Raw genomic sequence first — 20,164 nt, 5'->3', positions numbered from 1 at the left:
TGGGTTTGAATTTCTGGCGACATGCAGACAGATTCCTGCCATCTTGTAAAGAGCTCGAGTAGTGTAATAAAGACACTGCCATGTGTGTCTCCCTGTCAGCTAACGACTCTGTATTTACAAGGCAGAGAATTGGGAGCGAGGTTTGCCAGAAAGCAAGCTATATTTTTGCTTAATTGTAATTATTCCTAGTGAAAATCCAACTGTAATAAATTATGAAAATAGAGTCATGTCATTTTCTTATTACAGGCATGTAGTGATGTTACGGCTAGGCTTTAATACGGAATCTAGACAAGTTTTAGTTACAGCAGGCTTCCATTCTATATATGGGATAAAGCGCCCTCATGTGTACATTACAAGTACATTGGACGTTACCAAGGTGTTCTGTAACCACAGAGGCAGGAGGTCGTTTGTTAGTGAATTTCAGTACCAAAGAACAGTGCTGCATCTCTTTGCCTGGTCTGAGTATGCAGCATCCCACCATGCGCACTTGTGAGGTTTATGATCAAGGCGACACTGGAATTATGGGGCAGAAGAGGACCAAATTATGCAGCAGATTTGAAAAAAATATTCAGCAAGAAAAGGTGAATTACACGGTGTAACACGGCACATTGTAGTACATTTTATTACACTATTACTTCATTATTTTGTCATGTTATTACTCTCTTAGCTAAGGTTTCACCTCATTAGTACCACTTTACCACTCAACTACAACAAACTACTGACATTGACCAGTCAACCTTTGGGAAGGGCCTTCCACTGTGCGGCAAAACAGGTTGATGAATTTTTAGCAACTTATAATACGTTTTTGCAACAAAATAAATTTTGTTTTGTTAAAATCTGCAAATTATGTAGCACAGGCTAGATCATGTAGCAAAAACAAAATCATGCAAAAACCCCAGGGAATTGCATAATTCCAGCGGCCTCAGTTATGGCACATTACTAACACGATCGCAGACAGGCTCAGGGTGAGAACAAGAACTAGATAATAGAGTTATAAGATATTAACTGCACTGTGGGATGATTAGAACCTAGGGCGGGTGAAGGATGGGCTCCATTCCCGCACCTCATCATCGGAGAGAGGAAATCGGCAGATGATGAACAGAGAAGAATTCCAGAGACAGTGTAGGTTTGACATGCACTGATGATGTTCCTACCTGCCCCTGCATAAGGGGGAAGAGGGGGAGGGGGTTTGTGGGTTCCAACAAGGTGTGAGCCCTTAATTCTGATCTCCATTAACCTAAACTGCAGCAGAGCAGGAGCCCAGAATGGTGCTTGCATCTGCGTGGGGGGGATTGTGGTAAAGTTTGCAATGGGCATTTCCAGACCATGCATGCTAGCAGGCGACTGCATTAGGCACTTGAAGCCACTGCACACTGAGGGTCATAAGATGGCCGAACGGGGCCATGAGGAGGGTGCACTCCTAATTTGCAGTAAGAAGAGGGCACTGTGCTGTATAAATGAAGCCACGGATTGCCTAGTGATTGACATATTTCTAAAGCACAACGTTCACCCTAAAACACATCTTGGCAGTCAGAGAAACCATTTAAAAATGTGAACCCGTCACCAAGAGTGTTCAGCAGAGTAATATATTTTAAAGACCTATATGAATATCAAACAATTCCTGAAGAGAACATACTTGAATGAAAGGTTGGGACGCACATTTCGTCTCAGGAATCCTAAACAGTGACTGCATGTTCAAACTTGATGAATTTGGGGGACATGTAGCAAGAGCAGTAAACTCAAACTCAAGGATTAAGGGGGCTTGATGGGAGTAAAATGCATCGGTAATCCAGAGAGTTCGCCTTTGTGTGTAAAACAACAGTAAAAAAAAAATAAAAAAACAACAACCCTCTTGTGCACTGGTAACCAGTGCAAATCTTTGAGAGAATGTGAAATGGGATCATATTGTGAAATCTTATACTTGTCAAAGTTCTGCATTATCTGCAGTTTTGATAGAGATGGCTTCCACAGACCTTAGTACACACATTTGCAATCTATGCATGAAAGAATGCAACCCACCACTACTTTGCAGTGTGGTTACAAGGGTGTTTGTCGTTTTAGTGCCATTCAACTTTAGAAAGTTTGCATTCATCCACTAATGAATGCCAATCAACAAGATGGTGAGGTTACCCGTAAACCTAAACGCAAGATGATCAGACGTACATCAACCGGGAAACTGTTACTATACAATTCGCACAACAACCCAAGAGTCCGATGACCGGGGTTGGGGGATCTAACATAAAAATAAAAGGTTTTCGTGAAAAAGATGGCCTCTACAGGAATCCTAGTAACTTGCAAAAATATTAGGAGACAGTGGAGCGTATGCAAGTGACTATCATCTTGAAGACAGAACACAGTCCAAGTTGCTACACTTCTAGAGAGAGATATTGCCTTATCAACAGGACAGTCTATTCCACTGTGTCAAACTGAGAATTTAAGGGCAACTTAAGGCAAAATGGTATGCTGCACTGGGCTTGTACAAATAGAGGAACATTCACCTTGGTGTCTGAGGTCAGTGTGAGGCTACACTGTGCATTTGAGGATAAATGTGCACATTGGAGACTACGGGACAGGTGTACAAAAATGCAATTTTGCAATTCTTAAATAGCGACTTCACAGCAATCGCTATTTAAAAAATGAAAAATGCTATATACAGAGATAGCGATTTCCTAATAGTGATTCATACAACATAGGAATCACTATTAGGAAATCGGTATTAAGAAATCCCATTGCATGTTAGTCAATGGGCCGGTTTTGCATTTCTTAAATAGCAATTTCTTATTCAGAAATCGCTATTCAGGAAATGCAAAGCCCGGGATGGCAAAAGGAAAAAGGCCCCCCTTGGTGCACCCCAAAAATAGGGGTGCGTCTGTAGAGCACACATATGTCTTAGCAGAATATGTGTGGTCTATTGCAAATAAAAATAGAAAAACCACTGTGGGGTGTTTTTTTTTATTATTTTTTTATTTAAATTGCACCTGGTTACCACCAACTTCAAGTCGTGGTAATTGCATCTCCTAAATGCCCAAGTCGCATTTAGGAAATAAGAATATGAATTTCAAATAGGAAATCCCTATTTGTGATTTCCTATTCTCGGAATTGCAGATTACGATTTCTACAGGGTAGAAATTGCAATTTGCGGTTTCCTAAAGGCCTTTGTGCATAAGAAAAAGCAGTTTTGCATTTCTTAATGGCCCAAAATACTGTTTCGGATGGTTAAGAAATGCAAAAGGGCTTTGCACATCTGGGCCTACATTGCACATCAGAGGCCATATATGTTTGTGGGGGGGTTCTACACAGGGTAATATACGGCCATGCCTACACTTTAAGAGGCCACAATTTGCATTTGAGGTCACACCTGCACAAAGAGAGGTACTCTGACTATTTTAGAAGGTGCACTGGAATTTGAGATTATATGGTAAGTTAAAGCAGGGATCTGAGTTCAGGAAGGAAACTGAACTAGCATTTGAAGCTAAGCTTGCATGTGGGGAGGCTGCATTGAACAAGGGCCTTCCTGCCCCTGAGGATGCTGCTCTTAGAAGATAAGGCTAGACCTACACGTAGCATAGCTCATGTGGGTGTGTAAGGCTACACATGGGAAAACTACATGTGGTTAGTGGGAGGGCTGCACTTTCTATTTGCGGCTCCATCTCTGCACAGTGAGGCTACGCCATTCATATGTGCCCATGGCTACATGTGGGAAGAATGCACAGGTATTTTATCATTACTGCTCCAAGTGAGGGGTTGGAACTTCAGGCTAAAAATGAAGAATCGAAAGCCGACCATGACATCTGAGGCTAAACTGTGCATGGGAGACCGCAATGAAGTTTGTAAATGAACTCTGGGAGGCTGCACAACTATATGAGACAGTACAGTTTCTGGGGTATGCTTCACTGGGCGTTGTGGGCACCTGAATACGAGGAGTCTTCCCTTGCCATTTAAGACTAAACATGTGCATGGCACGAGAGTACTGCTGATTTTGGGGTTCCCCCTGCATGCGAGAAGGCTCCGGTCGAAATTGCAGCAAGGCTATTTATTATACTTCTATTTATTCGAGGCTGAGCTTTAGATGTGATTAATGTGTCCAGTGTATGTTGGTGTACTTGGGTAGGTGACGGGCTTTACTGTGGCACATCCTGGCAGCATCCTAGTTAACACATGGGTGAAACTAACCTTGCCTTATCTGCTTCAGTGTCAGCTTCGCCATTTTATAAATCTTACCCTTGCTGGTTGTCAACTTCATTAATGTGACGTCACGTGATGTCACGTAGGACTAAGGACTTCTGCTATCACTTCCTGTGATGCCATCATGGTGAAAGATCATGTGATATCACGTCATGCGTTGCAACTGTGGCTAAAGGATGTGTGATATCAATTCTGTTCCCATTGCTTTTTTGATTACTTGACACCTGTGTGCTCACCTCCAAACACGTAAAAGATGATGAACTCCCAGATGCACCACATTTCCCCACAGTCGCTTCCGCGAATATCTGACAGACCAGTTGTTTTTTGTATTATTCTGAGTTTTATTGTTTAATTTTTGTTCGTACTGTATTTTATATGCAATCCTTGCTAATTAGAACTTTCATAACAACTCACAAAGTTTTCCATTTATAAAAGTGAGTAGGAAACGAGAGCTCACCTAGCCCCCTCCTCATTAAGTTAGTGGTTTATTCGTGATTCTAACATTTTAGACGCTCAAAAGCCTAGCACGAAAAGACCTCTGGTGCGCAGGCGCTGCATCTCTCTGCATAGATGCTGTTTGACCATCGGACCAAAAGCGGAAACTCTCTTCATAAACAGAGTATGCTGCAATATACCAAAATCTATGACCTTCCCAAGTAGAAAAATAAATATTCTGGAAGCTGCATTTACAAATCAAAAGTAAAAAGAAACAATTGGAAACGGAGGGACTGATTCACTATATGCTGAAAATAAACCTGACTAATCCTTGAAATTCGCAGAGGATTAGTCTTCTGCCTCTCCCCAAATGTGAACTGCCAACCAACGCCAGTTTACCGCAACAGTAACACATGCCATGTTTGCAGAAAACACCTAGAGACTGTACGTGTTGATCCTGCCAACATTTACTTTTTGTCTCGTGCTCTTTTAATTGGCACACATGGATGTACGCCGCAAACCTGATCACGTTACGTTCTTCTGGTGGCGTCTGCGGTGCCAGATCCCCGTAAGAGCTGCACACTTACACAATGAGCATACGAGTTGCCTTTGTGTGAGGTTAAATAGGGATTATGAACCCATAATCAGTCACTCCCACATCTCAGAAGAGGATGGTTTGGGTATTAGCTTGGAAAGGCTTCAAACAGAAAGAAAGGCTACTTACCGCACATACAAAGCAGGTGTCATGCCAGGTACTGCCCAGAGCTTCCAGAAATCTATCCCCAGCTTCTATCGGGAATTCGCATCCATGGCACATGGTACCAAACAGAGAATAGTAGTCTGCATTCCAGAAAAATGGGAGAAGTTAATTAGGTCTAGAGTTCGCAGTTCTATATGGTTATCAATCATCTACTAAAACAAGCCTCGAGATCAAGGGCCAACTAATTTGTAAATACAGTACAAAGTCATCACTATTCTATTTATCGCACTTATGTTTTCCACAGACAGCCTAGGCTACCTTAGCTCTAAGGGTACTGCACCTGAACTATGCAAATAGATTCTAACTGGCATATTACTGTACATTTTGTGAAGACTGCGTAGATTACTAAAGCCAGCAACCAGACAATAACTAAGCCTAAATCACCACATCACGCTGGTTCGCCCATGTGTTCCACGGGCTAACCCAAGGCCAGACGCACCCCCTTCAAGATACGCTGCATTAACTCCGTCATCATCCTGGCTAGCAGGCATTCATTCATCCAAAAATACTTGACTGATAATGCTGACTTCTGCCCCATGCTCTAGACTGGTGATCTCCATTGACTATCGGTCCTTCAAGAAGACCTGAATCAGTAGAACCTCCTTCAACGCCCATGTTGGAAAACTCTGGAATCTCTTCTGGCACAAATACTACCCACCTAAGATTCCCATGAAATCAGCAAAGAAGTAAAGACCCCGGCTATTGTTCAACAGATGACTGCAGACCATACTGTCCATGAAGAAAAATCAGTCAACCACACAGCTTTGTAGAAGTAATCTCCATCCCTCCAATTCATATTCTCAAACCCCTTTCCTCTGATTCACAATCAAGTACATCTGGATGTGGCGCGACATGACAAAAGCACCCCGTAATCACGCACAGCACTTAAACACTCCCCCCATAGTCCACACTATAAACTCAGACTCTTTTTAGAAAGCACAAACCATGGCCAAGTGAGCTTTCAAACCAATGAATGCACTTCAGCGTCCCAAAAGAGGAAGGAATCACTATACTAATGCCACTACAAAACAGACTAACTTTACGTTAGAGAAAAGAAACAACTTAACCTGCTGTATCACGCCAAGGATCAAACGCAATTCACAAGGTTTCATGTTTCATTATCACTCGAACAAAACCCTACCACACGTCACTGTACTGAAGAGTGGAATTTCAGTGAACTGTACTCCTAGAACCTTAGCCAATAATATTTCCTATTCAGAAGAGGAATCTAACTAGCAGATGTGTATTTGATGGCACCTCTGGACTCCATATTGTGCCTGTACAAGCCTTCCCCAGTTCCATTTTTCAAGACATGATAAGCAAAAAAAGGCACATTATGGGCTCTGGATCTAGAAAGTCATTACAGATGAGGAGTACAACCAGAAAGGGAGCACCCTGGCTCACACTCCAACATGCAGTCAGCCGCAGTGCCTCATGGTCAATGAAGTACAAGTTTGTTTTTTTATCCAAAAAGTAAACTAAAGTTTTTCACCTTATTAGGTGCAGCAAGTGCTGTAAATCTCTGGACACGTGTTTCTGGGTAAGCCCTTCATCAGCAGAGAGCAGCTTTGTCTGTGGGGTTGCTGGAAATGATGCAAAAAGTGCTCTCAGGTTTGCGTACCACTCACTGGCAAGCACATGCTTCAACTCTCTACTGATGAAGGGCTAAACCCAGAAACACGTGTCTAGAGATACACAGCAATGTCTGCACCAACTTTGGTGAAAAACTACAGATAATTTTCAAGTAAGCGCTAACTGTGAGCTGCATTTACCAGGATGCAAAAAAGCAAACTGTGCTGGGATGTGAGGCAGTGTGCTCCCAACCCCCCCATCTTGTTTAAAAGGCTCCCGTGAGCCAGTGAGCTGACGAGCTTTGGAGATGCACCTGTGTGCCTGTGAGTGGTACTTGACCTGAGAGGATTTTGGCAGCATTTCCAGCAACCCCAGGTGAATTTTCTTTGTTCTCTACTCTCTACTGATGAAGGGCTAAACCCAGAAACACCTGTCTAGAGATACACAGCAATGTCTGCACCAACTTTGGTGAAAAACTACAGATAATTTTCAAGTAAGCACTAACTGTGAACTGCATTTACCGGGATGCAAAGGGGCGGACTGTGCTGGGCTGTGAGCCAGTGTGCTCTCAAACCCCCCTACAGATGAGAAGTATGTAGTCATCATCACTCCTTTTTCTGTGGCAGCCATGTTCACATGGTTTAGGGGTCGCCAGTGGTCACAGATGCAACCCCTGGCTTGCCCACTGCAACCCCTGGCCTCTGGGTTCACAAAAAGTGCAGCTCGTCCTTATGGATGTTTTTTGGGACTCCAGTTTCCTGTCAATTTTTATTACACTGATGGCGAATAATATTATATTATTCACCATTAGTGTAATAAAGAATGGAGTACAGATAGCTGGAATATATAACCCTCCCTGGTAACTGTGGTAAGAAAAAAATGCTTTTTATTGTATGTTGTCTTCATGCTTGTGGGTGAGTATGTGTTTATATAAGACTGTGTGTATGACTGTGTGTGCATGTGCAAGCTTGTGCATGTATGCGAAAGTCAAAGTGCATATGATGTAACTTCCGCTACCCCTGGCATTTTGGTTAATTGACTAGTACACAAGTTCATCTGACAATTCTGGTCCTCCATAGTCTATCCCCGGGAACCGGCTGATGCAGAAGCTTAAGTGGCAGGAATCCTTATGGGTGGCAATAATGACGCTTCACAGTCGCCATTCACCACAGAAGAACTGTAACTTTAAACTTTAAATATCTGATTATAAATAAATGGATATTTAGTTACCCATTAAAATGTATGTCTCACTTTCCTAGTCCTGCCTTTCAATGCCTTCCGCCCACTCTTGCGGTTTGAGGTAGACGAATGCCTTCATTACACAATTTGCAAAATACCAACATAGGTTAAAATGAGGTTGGACAAAAATGAGATTTGTAGTATGGCATGTGCAGTAGAAGGTATGTATCAAGGTGTACTGGCCTGAAACAATGCAGGGTTATGCAGGTACTTTCTCAAATGATTAAAGAGGAATCAATTATGCCAACAAGCTAGGCAACAAGGTCACGATTTCACAGAACAAATGTTTAGTGGCCAGGAGACAAAAAGAGGTGCTACAGTAGATCAGACAACAGGATCCACCATGGGCCAAAACTCCAGCGCTCACCTGCCTCACAGTAGGGCTCGCCGTCCTCCAAGTGGAAGGTATTATTGCGGATCGGCTGACTGCACGCCACGCACACAAAACAGGTGACGTGCCAAGTCTGCTTCAGAGCATTGATCACTTCCTGTTGGAATGAGGAGACAAGGAGAAAAGGGCTGATCAGTAAGCGATTGGGACAGGGGTGCACAGAGGGTTATCGGGTTCCGAAAGACGTGTCACGCTCCACTTTTGTTCTCGCTGTCCCACGGCGCTGCTACACGAGAAACCTATTAATAATTGACGCCCCTTCAGGCCTGCTGACTCTACCCATTCTAAAATGTGTGTGCGTTTTTGACAAGGGTTGCAATTAATCATCTGAGGCGATAAAACAACATTTACCTTTTAGCGTTTGGTTTCGATGAGAGATAAGACTTCCAATTGTTTTGGTTTTTTAATTTCAAATTATTTTAAAATGACATTTTCCGCAGTAACGGGGTTAACTGAAAGCAGATTCCTCTTTTTTTTTAAACGGTGACTTCATTTTACGGCAGTCTTGATCTTAAACGAATTTACTGATTTTAACAACATGGGAGAGGAAAATTCCTTAGTCTAAGTGCGCAAAAATGGCCAAGGAGTTTATTTTCTTGTCATCTGTAAGCAAAAAGCACTTATTTTCGGAGAAATTTGTGGCATCTTCCTAACCTCGCCGAAAAGCGTTTCAACGCCTCGTCAAAGGTGGTAAACCATGTTTATGCATTTGCATTACGAAAAAAACACATACATAAGATGCCATTACTTGCTGAAGTTTTAGGACACACCATTCCTCGTCTGTGCAAGAAAGACATCAAAGGGATACCAATTAAGCCACACAGACAGACCTATGCGGAAGTTTGTCTACACCCCAGCGTTATTATAAGGAACGTCCTTTGCAAAACACTATCTGAGGTTTAAAGTGTGAAATTAACAAGGTGTGTAGAAACTTCAATTTAACTTTTCAACAGAAGAAAATTGATATGTTCTGCTCCGGAAGAGAGATCTCCCTGATCTTAAACTGGCATGGTGCACATTGAGAAAAATTCTAAACTACAGTTATCGCCTTCAAAACCAAAACATCTTTGGTAATGTAAATGCTTTCTTCATCCTTAGATTACCAGCTTGGTTCCCTTCAGCCCTTTTCATCTGGAGTCTTGGAACATTGATCCTTCAGCAGGTTCAGCTCGAATCAAGCTCTAGCCCCTAGTGCAAATCCCTGTAACTGAGCCTCCACTAACACAGGTCCCAACTGATTCACTTCATTTGGTCAAAACGTCATAACTATTTCACCTGCATTAGTATCATCCTGAACTCATTTGTGTCCTGGGCCAGCACTTTCGAAAAGTGAGGTAATACAGCAGCCTCAAGGAGCCACCTAGTGGTGTAGCCAATTTACTGCAAAAGGTATAAAGACTGTTTTAAGTTCACCATGAGCACTTAAGAGGGTAACATTCCGATTTGCGTGTATTACAGAAAAGCTTGGACAGTTCCTGTTTTTCATCTACGAAACAGTTGACTAAAATATCCACTTTTAACAATTTGTAACCTGCGTATAAAAGTGTAGGAAAGTACCATCTTCCTTGGCATGTTACCCCCAATGTCTGCCTGTTTGTCAGCATGTTTTTACTGTCTCACTATCAGGACCCCAGTGCTCATAGTTTGTGGCCTATATGTGTTGTCAGTATGCTTGACTGTGTCACTGCAGTTCTGCTCTCTCTGTGTACCAAATTTGGCACTATAGTTTAGTGACCCCAAATACCAATTCCAATTGGCACACTGGTCCCCCCCATATAAGTTCCTAGAATATGGTAGCTAGGTACTCTGGGCATTGGGGTTCCAGGAGATCCTTGAGGGCTGCAGCATTTCTTTTGCCACCCATAAGGAACTCATACAAACCTTTCTTCAGGATTGCCACTGCAGCCTGAGTGAAATAGTGCACACACTATTTCACAGCCATTTTTCACTGATCAGGTAACTTATAAGTCACCTGTATGTCTCACCTTCATTTACTGAAGGCTAGATGCAAAGTTACTGTGTGTGAGGGCACCCTTGCACTAGCAAAGATGCTCCCACATTGTCCTGGGCCAATTCCCCGGACTTCGTGAGTGCAGGGACACCATTATAAGCGTGCAGTACAAATATGTCAATAAATATATGTAGCTTTACAATGGTAACTCCAAATATGGCAATGTGAGGTGTCTAAGATTGTGGAATTGAACTCCCAATCCAAATCTGGTATTGGCGGGCCAATTCCATGCGCCTTGGGGGCTCCACCATGGAGCCCCAGTACTGCCAAACCAGCTGTCTGAGGTTTCCACTGCAGCCACAGCTGCTGCCACCTCACAGACCGGTTTCTGCCCTCCTGGGGATTGAGCAGGTCAATCCCAGGAAGGTAGAACAATGCATTTTCTTTAGGAGAGGAGTGTTACACCCTCTCCCATTGGGAATAGGTGTTACCGGCATGGGAGGGGTATCCTCCCACAGCCTCTCGAAATGCTTTGAAGGGCACAAACTGTGCCCTCCTCGCATAACCCAGTCTAAATTGGTTCAGGGCCCCCTAGTTGCTGCTCTGGCACAAAACTGAACAAAGGAAAGGGGAGTGACCACTCCCCTGTCCATCACCACCCCAAGGGTGGTGCCCAGAGCTCCTCCAGAGTGTCCCTGGCATTAGCCATCTTGGATTCCAAGGTGTGGGGACCCACTGGGAGCATCTGAGTGGCCAGTGCCAGCAGGTGATGTCAGAGACCCCTCCTGATAGGTGCATACCTGGGTAGGTAGCCAATCCCCCTCTCAGGGCTATTTAGGGTCTCTCCTCTGGGTGTTTCCTCAGATTCAGTTTAAAAGATTCCTCCAGGACTCCTCTGCACCCTCTGCCTGACCATCCGATCAACCGTAGACTGCTCCAGGAACCCCTGTTACTGCAACAAAGTATCCAGGAAATCTCCTGTGACCTGCAACTTCAGCTCCAGCCAGCAATTGCAACATTTTCCAAGGTGTGCACGCTCTGAGGACTGCCTGTCTTCACCCTGCACCAGAAGAACCTAAGGAAACTCCAGTGGTGTGGCAGAGTCACTTCCCTGCTTCAGAAGGCACCTCTCTGCGATGACAACCAGTACTCTGGCATGCCTCTCCTGTCAACAGCTTGATCCCTGGAACAAAGGTGGTGGACCGAAGTGACCTAGACTGTCCAAAGGTCCAGCTGTCCAAAATTGGTGGAGGTAAGAGCTTGCCTCCCCATGCAGTGACAGTACCTCTGTGCACCGCGTCTTCTGCAGCTCCTTGGGTTTCTATGTACTTCTTCCAAAAGTTCTCAGTGCACAGCTTAGCCCAGGTCCCAAGCACTCCATCCGTCGATGCACAGCTCTCAGAGTTGTTCTCCGGCGGCGTGGGATCCTCCTGTGTAGTGCTGCAGTGACCGCATTTTTCAACTCCTTTGTCCCAGTGTCCTGGGACTTCTGTGTGTGCTGCCTGTTCTTCTGAAGGCTCTCTGAAGTACTGAGAGCCCCCTCTGTCTCCTCAGTCTTAGTTGAGACCTCCCCTCAACCCCCAGGTCCCTCCTCGGTCCAGGCAGCTCCTCTTTGAAGCAAACTGTGTATCTCCGCGAACCAGGACTTGTTGGCAGAATCCAGTGATGCAAACAGCCTGCATCCAACAACTCGACATCTCTTGCACCAAGCAGGAATCTGCAGCTATCTTCTCTGGTGCATTTCAGTACTTTTCTTCCAACCGGAGAATCCACTTTTGCATCTTCTTCCAGGTGGGCAGGGGTCCTATTCCTCCTGGACTCTTCATCGACTTCTGGACTTGGTCTCCTCTCTCCACGGGTCTTGAGGTCCAGGAATCCATTGTTTGTTTCTTGCAGTCTTGCTTGGTTCTTGCATAATTCTTCATCACGACTTTTAGTGTGTTCTGAGGAAACTTGCTGTACTTTACTCCTGCTTTCATGGTCTCTGTGTTGGGGTACTTTACTTACCTTTGGTGTTTTCCTCCACTCCCAGTGCCCCTCTACACCCTGCACTTGCCTAGGGGGAATTCGACATTCGCATTCCACTATTTTAGTATATGGTTTGTGTTGCCCCTAGGCCTATAGCAATCTATTGTATTTTCTACTGTTTGCACTATTCTATGACTGTTTACTTACCTGATTTTGGTTACTAGCATATATATTGTGTATAATACTCATCTCCAGAAGGAGTATTGCCTCTAAGATATTTTTGGCTGTGTGTCACTAAAATAAAGTAGCTTTATTTTTGGCAACACTGAGTATTGTCTTTTATTGTGTATAAGTACTGTGTGACTATAGTGGTATTGCAAGAGCTTTGCATCTCTCCTAGTTCAGCCTTGGCTGCTCTGCCACAGCTACCCCCTAGAGAGCCAAAGCTGCTAGACACTGCCTACATTTCACTAATAAGGGATAAATGGACCAGGTATAAGGTGTAAGTACCTTAGGTACCCACTTCAAACCAGGCCAGCCTCCTACAAAAAGCAGCACACGCTCCCATGTAATTCCTTTCATATACAGCTCACTAATACTGGGCAGAATTGCCACTTACCAACTCATAACAGTGGGAATTTCATAGAACTATGCGAAATGGCATGCTCTCCTCAATCCACACCAAATCTCACCTTGACTTCATATTCTCATTTAGCTTCGGGGTCACATTTGCTGATGGCACACAAATTTACTGCTTCTCACAGTATACACTCAAGTCAGTTATCAACTCAAAGGCCAGAGAGGCCAAAATATGGTTTGAGCAAACTTTGAAATTGAATTATCAACTGGCTCACAGTAATTAGCTACTGGTTGGCAATGAGCTGCCCCCTTTCAAACATATCTCTTTCTATTATTTATTATATTACAATTATTATCGCACTGAACAAGAACAAATGGTGCAAGATAAATGGAAACAAATTAGCCACAGATCACCTTTGTTCAACCAGTCGGGGCTAAGTAGATATATTTCTTTTATCAAGTGGAAGAGAGATCACAGATCTAATAGTGAAACTGAACAGTGGGATCTAATCTACTTAGCCCTCCAACACCACCCCATTACCTACATCCCCTTCTGTCACTTTTATTGCCACAATCCTTTCCTACCATAAAACTTAAACACCACGTGTCACACTCACCAGAAGCATTCACCTCATCCCATGATGATGGACTGCTGCAATCTTTCCAACATCATGAAGTTCCACCGTCACTACTCATTACACTAATCCAAACTCCCCATTAACACTCTTGTACTAAAAACATCACTTTTCAAATAGCATGCAGAACTCACGCTTACCCCATTAAACTTTAAGAGAGTTGCCATTCGCATCCCCCAGGACCTATCCTGAGCCACTTCCTCATCCCACCTCTCAGGTAGGCCAGGAGCTGCATCCTTGAGATCTAGTATGTCCCCTTGTAACCAGTCTAGAATTTTGCTTTTTGGAGGCGTAACTTGCACTATTATATTTCAAACTGATAAGTGAGTTGTATTTAATTAATTGTTCTATGCTGAGGGAGATGAGCTGTGAAAACACCTCATTATAAGTTGTACTTTTCCTATGTTTGTTACTAAAAACCTATTGGAAAAAATGTCATGATGAACAAGTTGCTTAACCTTCAGTTACACTCTTTCTTTTGGGTACTCAGACTACAGCTCCCTCACCCTTAGAATATCTCCAGGTGTCAGACTGGATTGGGAGTATTTTTGAGCAATGCTCCTGCACAACTACAGTTACCGCAATGTGAGTCTGCAGTAACTTTGTACTACGCCAGAAATTATGGAAAGTAGGACCCCGCACACCTAGTTTATTTATCTTTTCTCATTACGTGCCCTCAGAGACAGAACACTTCAAACTGGAGGTGACAGTGTGCTGAAATCCAACTTGGAACCTTATTATAATGTTCATGAGTCGATTCCACAGAATAGGGAGATTGCAGAGCAGTGAGGAATCTGCAGCTAGCTAGACTATCCACCAGAAAGATCATTACTGAAGGTAAGTAACTTCTATGGATACTTCTAACCACAGATTCCTTATCTTTAGAACAGATACGACAGCACTACCTCCCAAAGATGGAAGATCTGAGAAATGGACTCAGATTAGAAAGTCCAGGGGGCATAATGACCATCACAACAGGCCTGTCAGGGCAGTAGTGTATTACTGGCTAACTACAGCCTGACCCTGACAGATATTAAGAACCAGCACTCCCTCTTGGTAATGCCATCGTAGCAGCCTTTGTCCTGGTAGAATGAGGCTGTGGGGCTTCTGGGATTTATTCTTAGTTATAATATAGCAAACTTTAAAGCAAAGGGACATCCACCTGAACAAAGTCCACTTCGACACCACTTTGCCTTTCTTTGCTACAGAGAAATCCACAAAGAGCTGATCCTTCCTTTGATGGTCTCTTGTGCAGTAATGCACAGTGTGGCAATGTAGAATTTCACAGCCCTTTTGGGATCAAGCCGATGGAACTTCTCCTCCTTTGAATGGTGAGGTGGGGCAAAAATTGTTGGCAGAGGGATCGACTGGCTGGTGTGAAAAGGAGTCATTATTTGGGTCAAAAAGGTTATCTGGGTCAAACGCACCAATTTGTCCCGGAAGAAGCTAGTATAGGTCAGTTGCATCGGGCATGCTTGCAATAAAGTCATTTGGTCTACAGAGAATATGACAGTCAGGAAAATCGTTCTGAGCATCTTTAGTCATAGTGAGCATCTGTGCAAAACTTTCCAAATTTTAGCAAGTTGGCGGTCAGAATGATCAGTCACACCACTCAATGAATTTCTCCCAGAGCCCAGCATAGATGAACTTAGTTGAAGGGCATTCGGCTTCAAGAATAACCACTACTGTGACTGATAGATCAAATGATATTAACTACCGCCCTCAATCACAAAGCATGGAGTAGGTTGTGGAGGGCAAATGCTCATGAACAGGAGCTCTGTGTGCCATACTCTCCTGGCCTTCCTCAGGGCTTATATGATGACCTGTACTTGGTCTGTCATGACTTTCCATGAGGCAGCAGAGGCAGTGGTGGGAATGAGTGCAGGAGGCCAATGCTCCTTCGCTGCCAGATTGTGTCTACCAGTGGCTTTCCAGAAGGAAAGTCCAGTGTGAAGTAGTTCTGACACTGAGCCTTCTTGTCAATGACAAATAGATTTAACCAGGTCACGCTCCACATAGTGAAGATGCCCCTTGCCATCTCGGAATGAAGATGCCACTCAAGATTTGCCAGCCTGCTCAGCTTCTCCACTCTGGCATTCAACGATCCTGATAGATGGCTGGCTATTAGAAAGCTACTGTGCTGGTTTAGTCACATACAGAGACCTAGGGCCTCCTGGAACAGGATCGAGGACCATAGGTGGCCCAGCTTGTTGCAGTGCATATTCACCCCTGGACTCAAAATGTTAGAGTCCCAGATTCGGCAGCATGCAGATAGGTGTTTCCACAGGGAAAGACAAAAAGGAAACAAAAGGTGAGCTTCCATTTTGTGCAGACACTCATGTCCTTCATAGGACCCAATTTACATCTTCGCAGTCATGCAGCATAGCACACATACACAGACATAAACTCAATCATACACACACAACTTGGTATACACACCTTGGGCATTAGTGCAGGTAAGTTAAGGATCTCAGTTTGTAAATGATTTTTCACAGGAGGGTTGATAAATTGACTCAGTACCACGGTTTATTTGAACTCACTTGTCTCCATGAATTACCGCCAGCTGTTACCAACTGTTAGTCTCCCAAATAAACTAATGTAAGGGTGCTGCAACCTCAACTGACTCTGAACGGGGTGCCTTTTGGGTGCACATCATGGATAGAGCCCTTGGCTCTGTTGTCAAACTTCAACAACTACCATCGCTAATAGACTCAGAGATGGTCAGATACACTGACCACAGAACACAGGACTGAACACAGGACTAGCCACCAAAATTAACAGGGGAAAAATGGCCAGGCTTTGTAGCATAGCATAGACTTCCATCCCTAAAGTTATCCTGTAGTACACTGCCTACACATTTATCCTGTTGCAGAACTTATGTATTTCTAGAGAAGAAACCAAGCCAAAAGGCAGAAAGTCAAGGAGTTTTAGGCGCTACACCTGGGTTGTCAATGGTTTATGCATTGTGATGTAGTGTTCTTCAAAGAGGTAAGTGTTTAACTCTTTCTTAAATAGGAGCAGCATTGCAGTGGGCCTAATAGAGGTGGGGATATTGTTCCCCATCCTGGGAGCATAGATGGAAAAAGCCTGCTGCCTTGTTTAATCTTTTTTCATTTCTCAGTCTACACTCTGACGGTGTCCTGGCTGCAGTTATACCGAGAAGTACCATAGGTGATGAGCTTGGATGCAAAATAATTGGGGGTGCTGTCCATGATGGTTTTGTAAATGATGCAGCTGGTTTTGAAGGTGGTGTGTGCGGTCACAGAGAACCAATGGAGTTCTATGAAGATGGGGTGAGATGTGCTGCAGCTTGTAGGATGCACTTGAGAGGTGCCAGTGTGGAGTCTAGGGGGCCAGGGAGCAGGGCATTACCACCATCCAGATGTGAGAGTACAAGGGCTTGAACAGCAGTTCTGAAATCGCTTTCAGTGAGAAATGGTTTCACTTTCTTTAGAAGAGAGAGTTGGTATCAGGTTTTCTCTGTTTATTGTTTTAGTAATGTGTTCCTTGAGGTTAAGCTGGTGTCCTCGGTGACTGAAGTGATTTGCTACTCATTGAAAGCTGGAGTTAAAAGCCATCAAGGTTGATGCACTGAGCCAGTTTTGTACAGTTTTTTGTTTGTTCCTGGCAAATAACATGAATTCGGTCATGGTAAGGCTGTCCTTCCAGTAGGCTCTGGACATCCTGTTATGGATGATGTGCAGGCAGTGTTTTAAGTATTTGATCTCTGAAGCAGAGGAGGCTTGTATAGAATGATCAGCATATCCTTTCCTTGTTGTCATACCTAAGCAAAGATGTCCATGTAAATGGTACCACGAAGCAATGCATGTTTCATGCGACAAGCTGGCCCCATTGTTGAGATCAACTCCCCCACATTGTTTCTTCTGCTAATACATTTCTATACTGCCACTTAGGAAGCTAAGTCTAGCTACCCATAATGCACTACCATTTCATCACTTGGTATGGAATGAGCATTTTGGGATAGCGCCTTCTATTCATAAGGCTCCTGCCCCATTCTGATTTTCATGAGCCCTTTTTCTCTCCTAATCCTGTTGTTGAAGTGGCCTTAGGGTCAAGTATTTTACAGGCAAAGAAGATAACATCACATCATGATGGCAAATAAAAGAAAGTAATGTGCATTTCCTATCAGACTCGCAAACCAGTAACAAGTTGTCGAATTGTGGAACAGCTTTTACATGGTACTTGGAACCAGGTATACATTTAAAGGAACTGTTCAGTAAGTTGCATGAAAAAGTTAGGAAGAAAATCAACAGTTGGTCACTATAGAAAGTGGAAACAAACATTAACTGGGAAGAGGGTACTGATGCTCCCATCCTCAATCAAAAATGAAAATAAGACTCTTAAATGATCTTGTACATGGCCGGTTACTGGGTTGATGCAATGAGAAGGATCAATGTACATGCTATACTGTGCTATAGTTTTCTGCCAACCACAAAACACAAGGCTCCCTCTTGGAGAGAGGAGTGGATCTAAAAGCAGGGAATGAACTGAATGTGACCTTTGCAAGACTATATTCCAGAACCATTGGCCCAAAGTAGTGCAAGATACCTCTGAAACTATGTACTGGTAGGAGACATACATCACCTCTTAGATAACTACAAGGACTACAAGGACCAACCCTGTCCCTCTGAAACAATACTTTGTGTGGAGGGTTGCGTCGGCGTTGAAGATCCGATGGGAGGAGCAGGGGAGACGACGTGAAGGCTATGTATCAGTTCTGATCAACACAGTATGAGATGCATCGCTGTCGAGCCACGCAGTCATTGGTGTGAGTCCTTAGAGGTGCGCCGTCAAACCCTTTACAGTGAAGGCAATGCATTGTCTTCGAGCCGCGCATCTGGCGATGCGAAGGTGATGCTTTGGGGCTGAGGGCGATGTGTTGACTTCGAGCAACCCAGTTGGTGCTGCAATGTCCTCATTCCCAGGCAGTAGTGATGCATTGAAGGTTGACAAGAGATGCAGTGATTCTGATAGGAAAGCTGCAGAACCAACTTCTAAAGGCACAGGACTGGATTGGCACTACTTGGCAGGGTAGGCCTTACAGTTGGCAGAGTCCAGGAGCTGTAGAGGAGTTGAATTAAGTATTTGATGTCCTTGAGACTTCAGAAAAGGAGGCAAGCCAGCAAGCCGTTGGAGTCACTTTGGTTCTGGGGATGATATGGGTCTTGTCCTTCTCACCCAGGCAAGGAGGGCAACTGGCAGCAGATCAGTACAGGCAAGAAAGCAGTCCTTCCAGGGCAGTAGTCCAGCAGAGTAACAGTCCTTTTAGCAGCACAGCAGTCCTTCTTCCTAGTAGAGTGTCCACAGGGCCAGAAGTGTACTGATTTGGTGGTGTTTGGGGTCCTGTAATTATACCCAGTTGTGCCTTTGGAATGGGGAGACTTCAAAGAGTGGCCGTTAAAGTGCACAAAGTCCCTGCCCTCCCTTCCCTGGCTCGGGACACACTACAGTTTGTTATGTAGCCCTTTGTGAGCACTCAGGGCCCAGCCTATTTAGGTGCATCAGCTTCTTCTTTCCATCCTGCCCAGGAGGACCCATCAACATGTTAATGGCCCTTCAGGAAATGGATGGCCCATTAGGCACACATTTGGCTATTGGATATTTAGAGGGCATACACAAGAACCCATCTGTCACCTACGAAGACGAGTACTCAGAGACAGGAAGAGGCACAGAATGGTTCAAGTAATAAAATGCCAAATTTCTAAAAGTGGCATTTTTAGACTTGCAACTTAAAATCCAACCTTACCATCAGTGGTGATTTTAAATTGCGAGTCCAGAGACACCAAACTCAAAATATCTTTCTGGTCCCAATTGGAAATTACACATAACATTTAATGAGGCAATTCTAATTTTAACCTATGGGAGAGATAGACACTAACTGGATTTGTAAAACTTAAAAAGTACATGTCCAACTTTTTAAATACAGTGTGCCTTGCCCTGCCCCTGGGGCTGTCCAGGGCCTAACTTAGGGGCGACACAGGTATGAAAAAAAAGAACGTTTGGGCCTGGCAAGTAGGTTAACTTGCCAGATCAACATGGCAGTTTAAAACTATACACACAGTCTCTGCAATGGCAGGCCTGAGTCATGCTTAGAGGGCTACTGAAGTCGGTAGCACAATCAGTGCTACAGGGCCACTAGTAGCATTTAATTTACAGGCCCTGTGCACATATAGTGCACTTTGCTAGGGACTTATAAGTGAATTAAATATGCCACATGTGGATAAACTAATGTCATATTTTAAGCAGAGAGCACATGCATTTTAGCACTGGTTAGCAGTGGTAAAGTGGCCACAGGGACATCATTTAGGGGTCACCAGGAGTTGCAGCTGAGAACCCTGGCTTGCCCCTTGCGACCCGTGACACTGTCATTGCGACCCCCAATCTCAGATGTGCTAAAATCAGTGCCAGAAATACAGTGGCAGCGCGTC

General features: G+C 44.1%; 1 protein-coding gene across 3 annotated transcripts in view; it reads right to left on the bottom strand.

Moving 5' to 3' along the window:
• The window catches only part of PDLIM5 (PDZ and LIM domain 5), a 535,229-nt gene that overhangs the window by 7,267 nt on the left and 507,798 nt on the right, over positions 1–20,164 (bottom strand). For all 3 annotated transcript variants that reach the window (XM_069238102.1, XM_069238118.1, XM_069238110.1), the window contains 2 exons: positions 8,559–8,679; positions 5,345–5,460 (listed from right to left, as the gene is read on the bottom strand). In XM_069238102.1, coding sequence (XP_069094203.1) covers positions 5,345–5,460; positions 8,559–8,679 — 237 coding nt within the window. The remainder of the gene's footprint in view (positions 1–5,344; positions 5,461–8,558; positions 8,680–20,164) is intronic.

This window comes from Pleurodeles waltl, chromosome 1_2, assembly GCF_031143425.1.
Source record: "Pleurodeles waltl isolate 20211129_DDA chromosome 1_2, aPleWal1.hap1.20221129, whole genome shotgun sequence".
Lineage (NCBI taxonomy): Eukaryota > Metazoa > Chordata > Amphibia > Caudata > Salamandridae > Pleurodeles > Pleurodeles waltl.
This window is presented reverse-complemented; position numbering and strand designations above follow the sequence as displayed.